Source organism: Puma concolor, chromosome E4 (assembly GCF_028749965.1).
Source record: "Puma concolor isolate L17-30 chromosome E4, mPumCon1.1.hap2, whole genome shotgun sequence".
NCBI lineage: Eukaryota > Metazoa > Chordata > Mammalia > Carnivora > Felidae > Puma > Puma concolor.
Window position 1 is genome coordinate 627,734 of NC_141683.1, and position 14,783 is coordinate 642,516.

At 48.5% G+C, this 14,783-nt stretch overlaps 1 protein-coding gene and 1 non-coding gene across 30 annotated transcripts in view; both read left to right on the forward strand.

Annotated features, from left to right (window-relative positions):
• The window catches only part of UBAP2L (ubiquitin associated protein 2 like), a 39,766-nt gene that overhangs the window by 19,127 nt on the left and 5,856 nt on the right, over positions 1-14,783 (forward strand). For 26 of the 29 annotated variants that reach the window (XM_086693202.1, XM_086693211.1, XM_086693215.1 and 23 more), the window contains 14 exons: positions 346-517; positions 3,516-3,714; positions 4,305-4,582; positions 4,740-4,912; positions 6,367-6,556; positions 7,265-7,319; positions 7,934-8,108; positions 8,427-8,499; positions 9,472-9,667; positions 9,748-9,836; positions 10,792-10,845; positions 11,432-11,513; positions 12,250-12,467; positions 12,920-13,025. In XM_086693202.1, coding sequence (XP_086549328.1) covers positions 346-517; positions 3,516-3,714; positions 4,305-4,582; positions 4,740-4,912; positions 6,367-6,556; positions 7,265-7,319; positions 7,934-8,108; positions 8,427-8,499; positions 9,472-9,667; positions 9,748-9,836; positions 10,792-10,845; positions 11,432-11,513; positions 12,250-12,467; positions 12,920-13,025 — 2,060 coding nt within the window. Of the gene's footprint in view, positions 1-345; positions 518-3,515; positions 3,715-4,304; positions 4,583-4,739; positions 4,913-6,366; positions 6,557-7,264; positions 7,320-7,933; positions 8,109-8,426; positions 8,500-9,471; positions 9,668-9,747; positions 9,837-10,791; positions 10,846-11,431; positions 11,514-12,249; positions 12,468-12,919; positions 13,026-14,349; positions 14,749-14,783 lie in introns of those variants that run through there. The other 3 variants (XM_086693227.1, XM_086693228.1, XM_086693229.1) reach the window with 1 other exon arrangement.
• On the forward strand, positions 11,234-11,369 carry LOC112851832 (small nucleolar RNA SNORA58). The gene has a single exon (XR_003222826.1). It is a non-coding gene; the product is annotated as a small nucleolar RNA SNORA58 (small nucleolar RNA).

Genomic DNA, 14,783 nt, shown 5'->3' on the forward strand with positions numbered 1-14,783 from the left:
TTGTGTATTAGGTATTGGTAATGGCAGGTATTCATTATTAAAATATTCATTAAAAATTTTGTAAATTTTGGCCCAAATGTGAAGCTGTTGCATTAAAACTAACATTTGTTATTCCATTAAATTAATGTAACTAAATTGAAATATTTAACATTATGGTTGACAGTGCTATTAGAACACAGCTAGATCCTGTAGTGGTTCTTACACATCATTTATTTTGGTCAATTAAGCATTTCTGGTCTTTGTGTTTTTGATGAGTGACTTTATTTTGATCTGACCATACTCTGGGAGTTGGGAATGCTAGAATGTTCTGTCATTATTCATGAGTATATTCTGTCCCTCCACTAGAATCGACCTTGCTGTTCTGTTGGGGAAGACACCATCTTCAATGGAGAATGATTCCTCTAATCTGGATCCATCTCAGGCTCCTTCTCTTGCGCAGCCTCTGGTGTTCAGTAATTCAAAGCAGAGCGCCATAACACAGCCTGCTTCAGGAAACTCATTCTCTCATCACAGTATGGTAAGTAAGAGACCCAGTGCCCTTTAACTCCAGCACGGACATGGAGTACTGCCTTCCGGTGACAGGTTTGGGGTGGGATAAAACATCCCCTGTAAGTAGCCTTAAGTAGCCCGCACTAAGTAGCCTTGGTGGTAGGGACACAGAGTTGGGTAGTAGGGTGCTGTGCAGTAGGAGGACTTAGTTTTGGACAGACTGAATCTTCCTCTAAAAGTGAGTCCATATCACTTACCAGACACTCACTGTGCCAAGTGTTAATTTGCTGTTGAAGAGGAAAAAAAAATGACATCAGATTTTAATCCTTTTTCAATTCTAGTTAAACTTTGATGGGAAGTTGTAGCACTTGCCTCTTTCTCGATAGCAGAATTGCCATATAAATCTGTTTAAACCAGATGTTTCTGGACTCAGCTTCCAAAAACTTGGGGTTTTACTGAATGTTTCTGCTTACTAGCTGCCCCTCCCCTTCTCTGTAGGTGGGGATAAGAGCGCTTGCTCTGCCTGCCATACAGGGCTGTGGGAACATGCAATAAGATTGTGGATAAGGCCACACAAATGGGGGAGCAGCAGTGGTATTAGTTATTAACACCTAGAGTACTTCAGGCATGTGAATTGTTGACTCAGTTAAGAAATTCAAGGTCGTTCGTTAACGACCAAAGCAAAGGAATCATTTAAGGGTCAACAGTGAGGCAAGGACCAGTGTTTTTTCTAACAAATCATAAGAAAAACTTTCTCTTTTTTTCTTTTTGCATATAATTTTATTTTTCCAGTAGTAGGATGATAACGATTACTTCATTTTTATTATTTTTTAATGTCTGTTTATTTTGAGAGAAAGTGCACACGAGTGTGCAGGGAGGAGCAGAGAGAGAGGGAGACTCCAAGCAGGCTCCACACTGTCATCGCAGAGCTCAGTGTTGGGCTCGATCCCATGACTTTGAGATCACAACCTGAGCTGCTATCAAGAGTCAGATGCTTGGGCGCCTAGGTGGCTCGCTCAGTTGAGCGTCCAACTCTTGGTTTTGGCTCAGGTCCTGATTGCAGTGTCGTGGGATCAAGCCTCATGTCAGGCTCTGTGCTGAGCATGGAGCCTGCTTAAGATTCTTTCTCCCTCTGCCCCTCTCCCCTGCTTGTGTTTTTTCTCTCTTAAAAAAAAAGAAAGAAAGAAAGAAACATTAGAGAACCAATTTTCCCTAAAATTTAATAGATGTAAAACAAAATTTTAATATAAATAACATAGGAGCTCCCTGTATACGGACATTACATAGTATGCTGTATCTTTAAAGTTTTGCACTTGTAGAATATCTGATAATCGTTACCATGTGGGATCATCTCCCTGCCATAGTCCTATACTTTTAACTCAACTTCGGGTGTTTGTGTTTTTGTTCGTATAATTTTGTGACACAGACTGAAGTGGGAAAAATGTCTTCCCTTGAGTTGGACTGATTGCTTTCGTTTAAGAGAGCGCTGCTCATTGATGGTGATGAGGAAGGATATGGTTGAATAAGAACCTAAGGGAAACTAGACCGAATCTCCCTGAAGATGTTTTGGAGTAGTCAAGGCCATGTGGTTCATCTGCTGGACTAGGCTGGCGGTCTTACCTAGCAGTAGGGAGTGGGGGAAATCCCCCAAAAGCATAAGAGTAAATTTTGTTTTCTTATTCGTGATTGTCCTATAGAACTTGGATACACACAGAGAAAATGAATCATACGGACTCATTATTTGATTGTGTGGTGCAGAGATGTTGATAGGCCCTTAGCTTTCTTTTCTTTGTCTTGAAGTGAGGCTCCGGTTAGCTCTCCTTGTTACTTTTGAGCTGTTTAGTGGAAGGGGCAAAATGAGCCTTAATGGCTGAACTGAAATTTCGTATTAGCCTTCGTATTAATTTAGTAATCAAGTACTGCTTGGAGCGCCTGGGCAGTTAAGTGTCCGACTTCAGCTTAGGTCATGACCTCACAGTTCGTGGGTTTGAGCCCCCCACGTTGGGCTCTGTGCTGACAGCTCGGACCCTGGAGCCTGGTTTGGATTCTGTGTCTCCCTCTCTCTCTGCCCCTACCCCATTCACACTCTGTCTCTCTCTCAAAAATAAACATTAAAAAACAGTTTAAAAAAATAATCAAATACTGGTTGATGTAAGCCTTTTTATTTACTTATTTTTGAGAGTGTGCGTGTGCAAGTGAGTGAGGGGCAGAGGGAGAAAGAGAGAAGCAGGGCTCACCCGAAGTAGGGTTTGTGTTTGTCTGAAGTGGGGCTCTTGCTCACCCGACATAGGGCTCGAACTCATGACCCGTGAGATCATGACCTGAGCTGAGGTCAGATGCTTAACAACTGAGCCACCTAGATGCCTGATGTAAACCTTTAAAAGGAAAAAAATTCCGGGGTGCCTGGGTAGCTCAATTGGTTGTGTCCGACTTTTGATTTGGGCTCAGGTCATGTTGTGAGATCGAGCCTTACATTGGGCTCCATGCTGAGTGTGGAGCCTGCTTGGGATTCTCTCTCCCTCTCCCTTTCCCCTGCTGCTCTCTCAAAATAAATAAATAAGCATTTGAAAAAAAAACTTACAAAAAAAAAAAAAAAAAATTTTTAAAGGAGAAAAATTCTATCAGTCATTAGATCTTTATACCTGAGGAGAGAGGAAGTAATGGTGTAAATTTTAATGATGCTTATTATGTACCATACACATACTAAATGCTTTAATACATTATTTCATCTCCCTACAGCTTTATGCAATACTATTTTCATTTGCTTTCAGGTGAGGGAAATGAAGTACAGAGAAATCACAAATAGGTTTTTCCACAATTACATAGCCAGGATTTGGACCTAGGCAGTCTGACTCCAGAGACTGTGCTCTAATGGACTAGACTGTGTACTCAGTCTGGTGATATTCTTTACTTGTCGGGTCTCTCCTGGCTCCCCCTGTGTCTGAGTGACTTTCCAAGTGTTTCCAAGTGGTGAGCACATCTGCTTGCCGTAGGTCTCTCTCATCCCTCTCTGTGTCGGTCTGCAGGTGAGCATGTTGGGGAAAGGGTTTGGCGATGTCGGCGAAGCTAAAGGTGGCAGCACCACGGGCTCTCAGTTCTTGGAGCAGTTCAAGACTGCTCAGGCCCTGGCCCAGCTGGCGGCACAGCATTCTCAGCCTGGAACCACCGCCACCTCCTCTTGGGACATGGGCTCCGCCTCACAGTCCCCATCGCTGGTGCAGTACGGTGAGAAGGGTGGAAAGTGACGTGTTGGAACATTACCACCAGGAGCTTGCAGGAGTCGGGGGTGGAGAATGTTTCTTGAAGTCAGGAGAAGGACAGCCACCTGGCTAGTTTCCCATGACTGATACCCTCTAGTCACACAGGCTGAGTTCAGAAAGCTAGGAAGTAGTAAAAAGTTTGAGGCTCGGTGTCTCTTTAACCGAGTTTAGACATTTACATCGTAGTTGCAGTCTTCTGTTGACCACGGAGTGTTTGGACTCTCCCTAGATTGGTCTTCAGTGTTTGAAAAAACGTTGCCTTAGGAGGTTTGTGGGCTTGGCATTATGTAGGACCTTCCGCTCTAAACATGGACAGTTTGTAGGTTCCTGTCTTACACAAGCAGGCTAATAGTGCTGATTTGATTAGGCTGTACTTAGAACAGATACGATGTGTGATTGTCACTTTTAGAAGTGAGAGTGAGTCCTAGATGAGGACTTGTTTATGTGACGTACTGATTCTCGAGGGCCTTGTTTATGGCTCGAGAGAGGATAATAGCGTTTCACTGACGTTCATCAGCATCCCTGACCCCATACATACCGGGACTCTCCGTGCAGATTTGAAGAACCCGGACGATTCCACAGTACACAGCCCCTTCAGCAAACGCCAGGCTTTCACGCCGTCTTCAGCCATGATGGAGGTGTTCCTTCAGGAGAAGCCGCCCACGGTGGCCACCTCCACCGCTGCACCTCCACCGCCCTCTTCTCCTCTGCCGAGCAAATCCACCTCGGCCCCACAGATGTCTCCCGGGTCTTCAGATAACCAGTCCTCCAGCCCTCAGCCGGCTCAGCAGAAATTGAAACAGCAGAAGAAAAAGGCCTCCTTGACTTCTAAGGTACTTGAACTTTGTGATGGGTGTCATTTTAGGGCAAAGGGGATGCGGGATTTGGGAATCAAGATCGTGAGGGGATAGTTTGCAAATTTGAAACAGGTTTTTTTTTTAATCAGTCTTATAGTAAGATTGTAATAAAACCATTACCTTCTCGTTACAGATTCCTGCTCTGGCTGTGGAGATGCCTGGCTCAGCAGATATCTCAGGGCTAAACCTGCAGTTTGGGGCATTGCAGTTTGGGTCAGAGCCTGTCCTTTCTGATTACGAGTCCACCCCCACCACGAGCGCCTCTTCAAGCCAGGCTCCAAGTAGCCTCTATACCAGCACAGCCAGGTAGAGGGGAAACCTCAATCAAGACTTTTTTTGTCAGGCTTTTACCACTGTTTCTGTCTCTTGCCGATTCCTAGAACTCCAAAGAGGCCCAAGCCTCTGATTGAAGGAAAAGTAGCCGATTGTAGCATTTTGTTAAGCATTTCAAAATACTGTTACTAAGATTATCTGTAACACTAAACAGATGGAAATATACCTCTTGCATACTTCTGGAGTGTCCACGCCTAGTTCTTGTTTTTTGTTTTTTTGGTTTTTTAACAGAAGCATCCACCACTTTGTTTTTGTTTTTAAGTTTTTATTAGAGCACATGTCCGTGTGCTGTTCCTTGGTGGGGGGGGGGGGGCTGGGGGGCAGGGCAGGGAAAGAGAAAAATTCGAAGCAGGCTCCACGCTGGAACTCTTGAACCATGAGATCATGACCTGAGCCAAAATCAAGAGTCGGACGCACAACTGGCTGAGCCTCCCAGGCGTCCCCACGCCCAGTTCTTAAGAGGTGCGTATAGCACCTCTAACAGGAGGACCTTGGCATCTGGCTAAAAATGCTTTTGACATCTTTGGTCCTTTGGTGTGGGCCTTATGCATATGAAGGGTAGGACTCTGGCCTCCTAAGAAAGAGGTAGTAGCATCAATAGATGACACAAGTAAAAAAGAGCCTTTCCTACCTTCTCTGGTAAGTGTCACGAAGGGCCAACATAAGCAATAGAAAACCCTGGAGGATGGGGCACCTGGGCAGCTCGGTCAGTTGAGCATCCGACTCTTGATTTCGGCTCAGGTCATGTTCTCACGATTGGTGAAGTCAAGCCCCTCGTCAGCTGACAGCGTGCAGCCTGCTTGGGATTCTCTCTCTCCCTCTCTTTCTGCCCACACCGCCCCTGCCTTGTGTGCACGTGTGCTCTCTCTCTCTTTTAAAATAAATAAATATTTAAAGAAAAAGTTCTGGCAGAGTTTAAGGGACTAGGCTACTTTCTTCAGTCCCTTGAATTTAAAAATATAAGCATCAGGCCCTTGCCTAATCTATTGGATTATAATTGCCGTTAAGTCACGTGAATATTTTCATAGTTTTTCTCAGAGTTTCTACCCAGTACCTTATATTTAATAGGGTTTCTGACAGAGCCAGGAGCTCAGAATTCCTTAAAATGAATGTGAGAAACAGATGACTTTCCCTGTGCTTAGGGTTCATGTTAGGATATATCAGAAGGATCAAAAAAGTCTATCCTTTCTGCTTTTGCCTCTTTCTCTTAAAACAGAATGTGGGCGAGCAGTTTGAGTTCAGACCCCTGACTCTGTAGGATGTGGAAATTCCTATTGCTGTCAAGAGAAAATTGTCTTTTATTTGCTGCTGGGAATTTTCCTTTTGATTATAATCAACTTACTCTAGTAGGTCTCCAGCATGTCCTTAGTATCCATGGATCTGTTCTGTTTTGGTTTTCTGAGATTTTCCTTCTGCGCTCCCCACAGTGAATCTTCATCTACAATTTCATCTAACCAGAGTCAGGAGTCCGGTTATCAGAGCGGTCCAATTCAGTCGACAACCTATACCTCCCCAAATAATGCTCAGGGCCCTCTGTATGAACAGAGGTCCACACAGACTCGACGGTACCCCAGCTCCATCTCCTCATCACCCCAAAAGGACCTGACTCAGGCAAAGGTAGTGTGGCTTTGAGAGTCCCTGGGTGCTGTTTAAGACAATATTGGGCAAAGTGTCTCCAGTGTTAGTGTTTCCCTTCTTGACAAATGGTGCTGGGATGCCACAGAAATACTGACCGAGAAGCTGAAAAAAACACATTTCTGTGGTTGGAGAAATAAAAAAGTTCTTTGCAGCAAGCCTGGAGATTCATAGTCAGAAAACTAAAGCCAGCACTAGAGATTCGTTCTTTGTCGTAGGATCAATGTCAAGTACTTGTTTTCTCTCTCGCGAAGATCTGAGTGCTGGACTTCTGGGTCTGTATCGATAGACACCTTGCCGTGTCTCGGCCCAGGGAGGGGACAGCATATGCCAGAGGTGCTCTGGAGCGGACTGACAGTCCCGTGCAGCCAGAACAGTGGGTGCTTTGGCTGAACGGTCCTCCTTCCCCAACCTCCCCCAGGGACCCCCAGGCCTTTCCTGTGTCTCTTCTGGGTTTGGGATCTCTTGAGCGGTTTGGGGGCGCTGCCTTCTGTTGCTTTGGGTCACACGGGGTTGGTCTATCTTGTTGCCATTTTAAATTCGTTTTGTTTAGATCGTCTGCATTATGTTAATCCTTTGGTTAGCTTACAGAATGTCTCTGAAAGATTTGTTGGTTGAAGTTAAGCTGAGTCTGTGCTAACTCGACTTTTCACTTGAGTTTGTTTTTTACTCTTCTGTTTTTTGTTCCAGAATGGCTTCAGCTCTGTGCAGGCCACACAGTTACAGACCACGCAATCTGTTGAAGGTGAGGCTTTTTCCTCTATGTTGTAGTGGTTTTCCTCTCCTTTTCATATGTTTGCGTTTCTTCGATCATGGTGGGAAGCGCCCTGGCTTCTCTGGTCACAGTCTTCGTGTGGTCCTGCCCTGCTGTTTTCTCTCAGACCTGTCTCAGGGCTCTCTGACTTAGAAGAGTGATGGTACCCTCGGTTCCCTTCACTGGATAAGTGAGATCAGTGCTCTGAAATGTTGGAAATAAGAGAGTCTAGGGGCACCTGGGTGGTTCAATCGGTCAAGCGTCCCGACTTCGGCTCAGGTCATGATCTCACGATTCATTGGTTCAAGCCTCGTGTCAGGCTCTGTGCTAACAGCTCGGAGCCTGGAGCCTGCTTCGGATTCTGTGTCTCCCTCTCTCTGTGCCCCTCCCACACTCACGCTTTGTCTTTGTCCATCTCTCTCTCTCAAAAATAAATAAGTGTCCAAAAAATTTAAAATGATAAGAGAGTCTATGTAATCACAGTAGTCCCTTATTAAATAACTTTCTCTCTTGTCTCGGGGACGGCCGAGACTGGAGTCGTCTGTTCACTTGTCAGAGACCCTCCCTTTCCGCTGATGGGATAGATAATTATTCTTTATTTCCAGGTGCTACAGGCTCTGCAGTGAAGTCTGACTCACCTTCCACTTCCGGCATCTCCCCTCTCAGCGAGACGGTGTCCGCAGCCTCCTTGCTGACAGCGGCCAGTCAACACTCATCCCCCCTGGGTGGCTTGAGCCACGGTGAGGAGAGCGCAAATGCTCCCACCACACAACACAGCAGGTGATTCGGGTCACAGGTGGATGTTGGGGTTGGGAGGAGAGGTAGAGTTCTCTGCTTCCGCCCTGTCCCTGCTGCCTGCCAGGGGCCGTGTTAGCGGGCACGACCTGCAAGTTGTGGAGTAGGAGAGAGAGGCCTGTTCTCTCTTCTCAGCAGCCCCGCTCGCTGTGTCTGCTCCCCACCCTGGCCGGCCACGGTGCTCCCCCCGGTCTCCGGTCTTCCTGGTCCCATATACCGCCGCACGTCCTCGTCAGTGTTCTTGATGGAAGCTCCAGGTCAGTCACCACAGCACCGTGACTGATGGCTGCCTCTTCTTTGCAGCACGTTATCGACGCAGCAGAACACCCTCTCGTCATCCACGTCTTCTGGGCGCACTTCTACATCCACTCTTTTGGTAAGTGTGATGCAGCTGAAGAGGAAGGGCGGTGTTCTTACACTTAGAGGAGTCTAGCGGCGAGACTCCCGAGAAGAGATTCTTGGAAATCCCTTCGTGCGGTGGTGGAGTGATCGTTGATCTGAGGTTGCGGGAATGGACTAAAAGGATGTTGGAAGGCAGGAGAGGCAGAAGAACCTAGAGATACTGCTGAGCTGTGGGCCAATTCTCAAAGCCCTGGACGTGACTCCTGAAGCTTTGCCTTTTTTTATTCCTTCTTAACACTGAGGTGTGCAGGGCTTCATGGCTCTGATAGAGCCTGTGAGGGCCTCTCTACAGCCGTTCTCACTCCGTGGTGGGGGGTATGTTGGACAGGGCTGCTGAAGATAAGCAGGGTCCGGGTATCCTCTGAAAGTTAAGGCCAGAGGAAAGCTTTTGATCCGAGAATTAAGTTCACTATGGTGATTTAGGACAAGCATTTGTGGGGTTAAGCTGAGACGGTGAGGAAGACCCATTTGGGGCAAAGGTGTCTAGTTTGCCAGAAACCCGGGGGAAGAGGAGTGCTCAGGCTTCCCTAGAAGACTCTTTTTCCTCAGGTATACTGTTTCTGGTTTAAGTTCATTAGAACTTGCTGAACTACTGAAGGAGAACGTGGGAGAGAAGGCTAGGCTGTATTTCCCTGACCCGAACTGTTCGCTGGCCAGCCAGCATTGGTTCCTGGCGTGTTTGTCCGCATGTGCTCTGACGGGAGGGCGTGCAGCCGGTGTTGTTAACTAGATCCCTGCCTGACGCCGCGTCTGGGGGAACAGGCAGCCGGAGCAGACTTCGTGATTTCTTCCAAGTCCTTTGGTGGAGGACACCCAGGTCTCTGCCTCGGCCGTTTTAATTGGGAGGCTGATGTGCTCTCGCCTGCAGAAGGGGCTGTGCCTCTCTCCTGACCTGTCTCGCTGATCGCTATTTCCTCTTCTCATCCACTGCTCCCCCTTTTTGAAGCACACAAGCGTGGACAGTGAGGCGAACCTCCATTCTTCCTCCAGCACTTTCTCCACCACGTCCAGCACGGTCTCTGCGCCTCCCCCAGTGGTCAGTGTCTCCTCCAGTCTCCACAGCGGCAGCAGCTTAGGCCTCAGCCTCAGCAGCAACTCCACCGTCACAGCCTCGACTCGGAGCTCGGTCGCTACGACCTCAGGTAGAAGGTGGACGGCATTCCTCTGGGATGGAGGAGAGGAGTGATCGTGTGACTGGGTAAAAATGGGATCTCTCTTTTAGGAAAAGCTCCTCCCAACCTCCCTCCTGGGGTCCCGCCGTTGTTGCCTAATCCGTACATCATGGCTCCAGGGCTGTTACACGCCTACCCGGTAAGTGAGGCTGAAGCAGCTTCTGCAAAAGATGAAGACGGTGTGGCTACTCTTTACAGCTCCGGCTTCGGGTGGAAGACTGTAATTAAAATAGAGAATAAATGAGTGGTTGTCGCATGTAAGCAAACCAGTTTTTGATCTTCGTAGTTTGGGGCAAAAATCGTCATTTCTAGAGGGGAGGGACTAAACGGAGGCCACTCCTCCTATTGTATATTTTCTCTGTGTGAAACAAATTCTAGGCTTCGGAAGCTAAAGGCCAGAGTGCCCACCTGGAATCCCTTTCAGTTTCTCAGAGAATTATTTTCTTGGGTAGGATTGAGTCCCTGTCTGTGAGGTTCTCAGCTGGCTGTGACCTGGGAAGAACAGAGCTCCCTGACCTGATCTGGGACTGCTGGAGAGTAGGTGGTTTGACAAGCGGTAGCTTTGTGTCCCGGTGTATCTTCTGTCAAATTCATAGATTTGGTGCCAATTAAGGTAAAGGCTATTTATTTGAAATGTTTAAAAAGACACCCGTTCTGGCCTCTCAGAAAGTGTCTAAGCGAGCATCATACACAGGAAACGTTCAATAATGGTTTGCACATTTTTTAACAATCAGCATAACGTCTTAGTCCCCATACGTTAGAGAAAACAAGTAAGATGTGAATCTTTTCTGAAAGAGATGAGTCTTAAGCTGTGTATTTGACGGCCGTTCCTACCTGGCTCCTGTTGCCCCACCGCTGCCTCTGGGTTGGATCGGTGGTATGTGGCTCATGGCAAGTTTCGAGACCTTTCATAAATCACCCAGTCTGTACTTCACTTCTTTCTTCCTAAAGGGAACTGCCGGAAGTAACCTATGTTCTGTTCTTCCTAAGAATGAGGATGGATGTTCTGTTGACTGACTTTGTCCCTTGACACCTTGGCTGGCTTCTGTGGTAGTCAATCCCTGTGAACACTGTTACATGCTTGTGTCTTCCAGCCGCAAGTATATGGTTACGATGACTTACAGATGCTTCAGACGAGATTCCCCTTGGTGAGTGTGTGCTTAGGGCAGGAGGAGAGAGCGACCTTACAGCCTTGAGGGGGTTGTTTCAGGTGCTCAGTTGATAAGTCCCCCCCATTAGCTCTTTCCCAACCTATACGTCCAGATGCAAACCCTGATTCAAGATCAGGGACTGGGGGAGTGGGTCAGCTCTCAGGTAGCTTTTTTTTTCATCAGTTGTGACCTCTTTAAAGTAAACAAATTTTAACCTTAAAAATAGCTCAGAATACCCTAGAGCTCTCTGGATGCTTTTTCTGACACGTCAGACACTTTGAATTACAGAAAGAGAATCTATTTTTTGGTAGCAGTGGACTGTTGGGGACGACAGCTAATGGTTTGAGAGCATTATTGTTCCAATGGTCCCGACCTGTTTCCCGGTGGGCACACCCGTAGACCTCGCCTGACTCTGCCCGTGGCCGGGTGAGGGGGACAGTGTGTGCAAGAGTCACGGGGAGTTCTTACCAGCTCCAGCCAGCTCGCTCGCCGGCTGGATAAATGCAGCGCTCCCAACATTCCGCTTCTCACCTTGCGTTGAGCAGATGAGTGGCATCCAGTCTGTGCCCTTTGTCTCTTCTAGGATTACTACAGCATCCCATTTCCCACGCCCACCACACCGCTGACGGGGAGGGACGGTAGCCTGGCCAGCAACCCCTACTCTGGTACGGCTTGGGGGGGGGGGGGGTGTTGCAGATGACAGGAGTGTGTGCTGGGACTGGTGGCAAAAACCTGGTTAATGGCGAGCAGGGACCCAGTTCTCACTTTAATGAAGACCTTTGGCGGAAGGTCTGGAACAGATGTGATGAATCCGGGTTGGTAGATTTGGGATGCTACTGAAGACGGACATTTCCTTCTCGTCCTACTTTGTTGTCTCCCGGTGGTTCCAGATGACCCCCTGACAGGCTTCTCTGCCATTCTCCAGTGTTTTCCGGGAAGTGCAGGGGTTGAAATGGCCTTCCTCCGCTTGTCTCTGCTCCTGTTCCCTGCTCACAGCGGCAATCTGGTTGCCTCACTAGGCTGTGATCCTTCTTTTTATGCCTGACCTCTTTGACGTATCATTTTCCTTGACCTGTCCTTGTCTGCTGAGTGCAGCATGGCGTGTTCCTTGTGGAGGGAAAGCGGGAAGGCAGGGAGGGTGGGGCTGAAATCATGTTTTACTCTGGGAACCCGTCTCCCACATCGTTGCCCAGGCATTTGACATCAGGCTTGACTAGCACAGTGCGGAGTGTGTGCTCAGCAATGCCAAATGGAGCCGGAGAGAAAATGTAATTCAAAGAATTGACCTTTAACAGTCTTTAATCGAGGTCTTCTGGAGTCCTGTGAAACCAGGAGAAGTAATTGTGCGCTGGGGTCGGGGGTGAAATAGACAGCAGGTATATTTACTCTCTCCTGTCATAGGTGACCTCACGAAGTTCGGCCGCGGGGATGCCTCCTCCCCAGCCCCGGCCACAACCTTGGCCCAACCCCAACAGAACCAGACGCAGACTCACCACACGACGCAGCAGACATTCCTGAACCCGGCGCTGCCTCCTGGCTACAGTTACACCAGCCTGCCATACTACACAGGGGTTCCGGGCCTCCCCAGCACCTTCCAGTATGGGCCTGCTGTGTTCCCTGTGAGTACCTGGGTTTGGCTTCCTTTTGGTGAAGAAGCCCAGCCCCTGGACCCTATCCTAGCTGCCTTCATGGCTAAATGATTTTTTAATAATGGATGAGGATAAACCATTCCCCTCTGTCCTGGGAGAGGTGGGGGCTGGAATTGGAGGTACTGGGATAGAGGTGACCTGTTCTTAGAGTTCTCTAAAGAGGGGAGATGATACAGCCCAGCTTTGGACCCTAGACTGTCGTTCATTCCCTCCTGCCACTTGGCACTTGCCCTTCCTTCAAACTACCGTTTCTTGACTTCACTGGTAGATTTTCTAAAGCTCCGTAGGGAACCCATTTTACTAAGCAGACTGTGGTCAGCTTGCCTGAAGACCATAGCCGTCTGAGTGCCTAGTTCCTGGGACAGGTTGGTGACAGTTCTCTGTCACTATCTCACCTCCCTTCTGGCCCTGTTGCTCTCCAGGTGGCTCCTACCTCTTCCAAGCAGCATGGTGTGAATGTCAGTGTGAACGCATCAGCCACCCCTTTCCAACAGCCAAGTGGATATGGGTCTCACGGATACAACACTGGTAAGCACCCCTCGACCCCAGCTGTCCGTGGTTTCTGCAGGATGTGACTAAAGGAGTTTTGGGGGAGGAGGATGTGCTTGAGAGAACAGGGTTGGTGAGGTGTGCGTGCTAGCATCTGTACGTAGGGTTGTCCACGTTTGACCGACATGGGTGTCCGAGCGGCACCAGCAGACGTGCTTGGTGTCGGAACATGTGTCCAGCCCTCACGATGGGAGTGCCCCGGGGCCTGCATTGGCTGTCAGAATGTGTTGGCTGGCCTAAACTTCGGGTGGGACGCAGGACAAGGGGCCCCAAGACGTTACTGTGCTGTCAGTGGGGACAGGCGTGAGAACGTCTGGTCCCGGTAGTTCTCAAGGAGAATCACTGCCCAGCAGCGTTGGGTGGGTTCTTGGCCAGTGTGCCCCGGTGGGCTGGGCTTAAACCTTCCGGTAGCACTGCTTTTCTCACACAGCCCCTTTTTGTTCCCTAGCTGGGAGCCCTAGGGTATGGAGAGAAAGGTGTGGGGTGCGAGAGCTCAACAGAGGGAGAGGGTCCTCCGTTTGTATGGCTGGTCTCTTGGCAAAGTCTGCATATCTGATGGCAGGGCAGAGATGTAGGAACTGACCTGAAAGATAACTAGTCTGTCCCCTGCTCCTCTAGTGAGGCCTGTACCCCACTTGTGGAGGACAGTTCCATCGGCTTTTTTCAGGGACTTGTAGATGAACGTGGGGAGGAGGATTTTGCAGTTGAAAGAGTTGGGATTGAGGGCTCTTCAAAATTCTAAGCTCACGTGTGGTGTCATGGTGGTTTGGAGGGGGCTGCATCTGTGTTCTTCATCACTGTGTGGGCCCCAGGTGGGTCAATTGCCCGAGGGTTTCAGTCATCGGGGAACTCTGAGCTGAGCACAGAGGGCAGTAGGTCTGGGAACTAATAACCAGATGGAGCTTTGAACTGTTGGAGTACTTGGAGCGAGTCCGGATTCAACCTGGAGAAATCCTGAGATGCCCCGCTCCTCGTGGCTGCCCCTCTCACCGGGCGAGGTGCACCCTAATCCTTGGTGGGGACGTCAGCTTTCTGACTTGGCGCGGCCCCATTCTGAGAACGTTAGATTTAGGTTTTAGCTGGACCAGGTTCAAGAATTTTAAGAGGTAGGTGATTGATAATAAAAGAGAATGGCATTACCTGATTCTGGAAATCCAAGGCTCTTATCTACCTTAAGAGTTCAGAAATCCGCTGTAACAGTCTTTTGAGAAGCCCCAGTTCCCAACCCCACGGAGGGCTCTTGTCATCCCGTGCCTCATCAACCTCTAAATTCATTTATTTTTATGTATTTGATTCCTTTTAGGAAGAAAATATCCACCCCCTTACAAGCATTTCTGGACGGCAGAGAGCTAATTTGGCCCAAGGCTGGGGGCTATGTTTTGTGTGTGTGTATAAATTTGCACTGAAGTCTTGTTTCAGAAACCAGACCACTGAGGAGAGCCTGCCGAGCTGAGGCCATGGCCTGCGTGGCTTGGGGAAATGAGTTGGTGGATACCTTCTGGGCTTTGAACTTGCCCTGCCCCCGTTTCCCTCTCCCCCACGTGTCTGACCCTGTCTTACCCATTCCGAGTCCAAGCGGTGCAGCGCCTCCGAAGCATCAATGCACACACCTGCCGTTGCTCTTGATTTCTGGAAGGATGTAGTTTCACCTTGTAACAAAATATTTGTAGTCTTCAATAAACTGTGGTATTTCTTTAGCTAACTCTGGCGTTCTTTCCGTGCATGTCTTTCTGGACA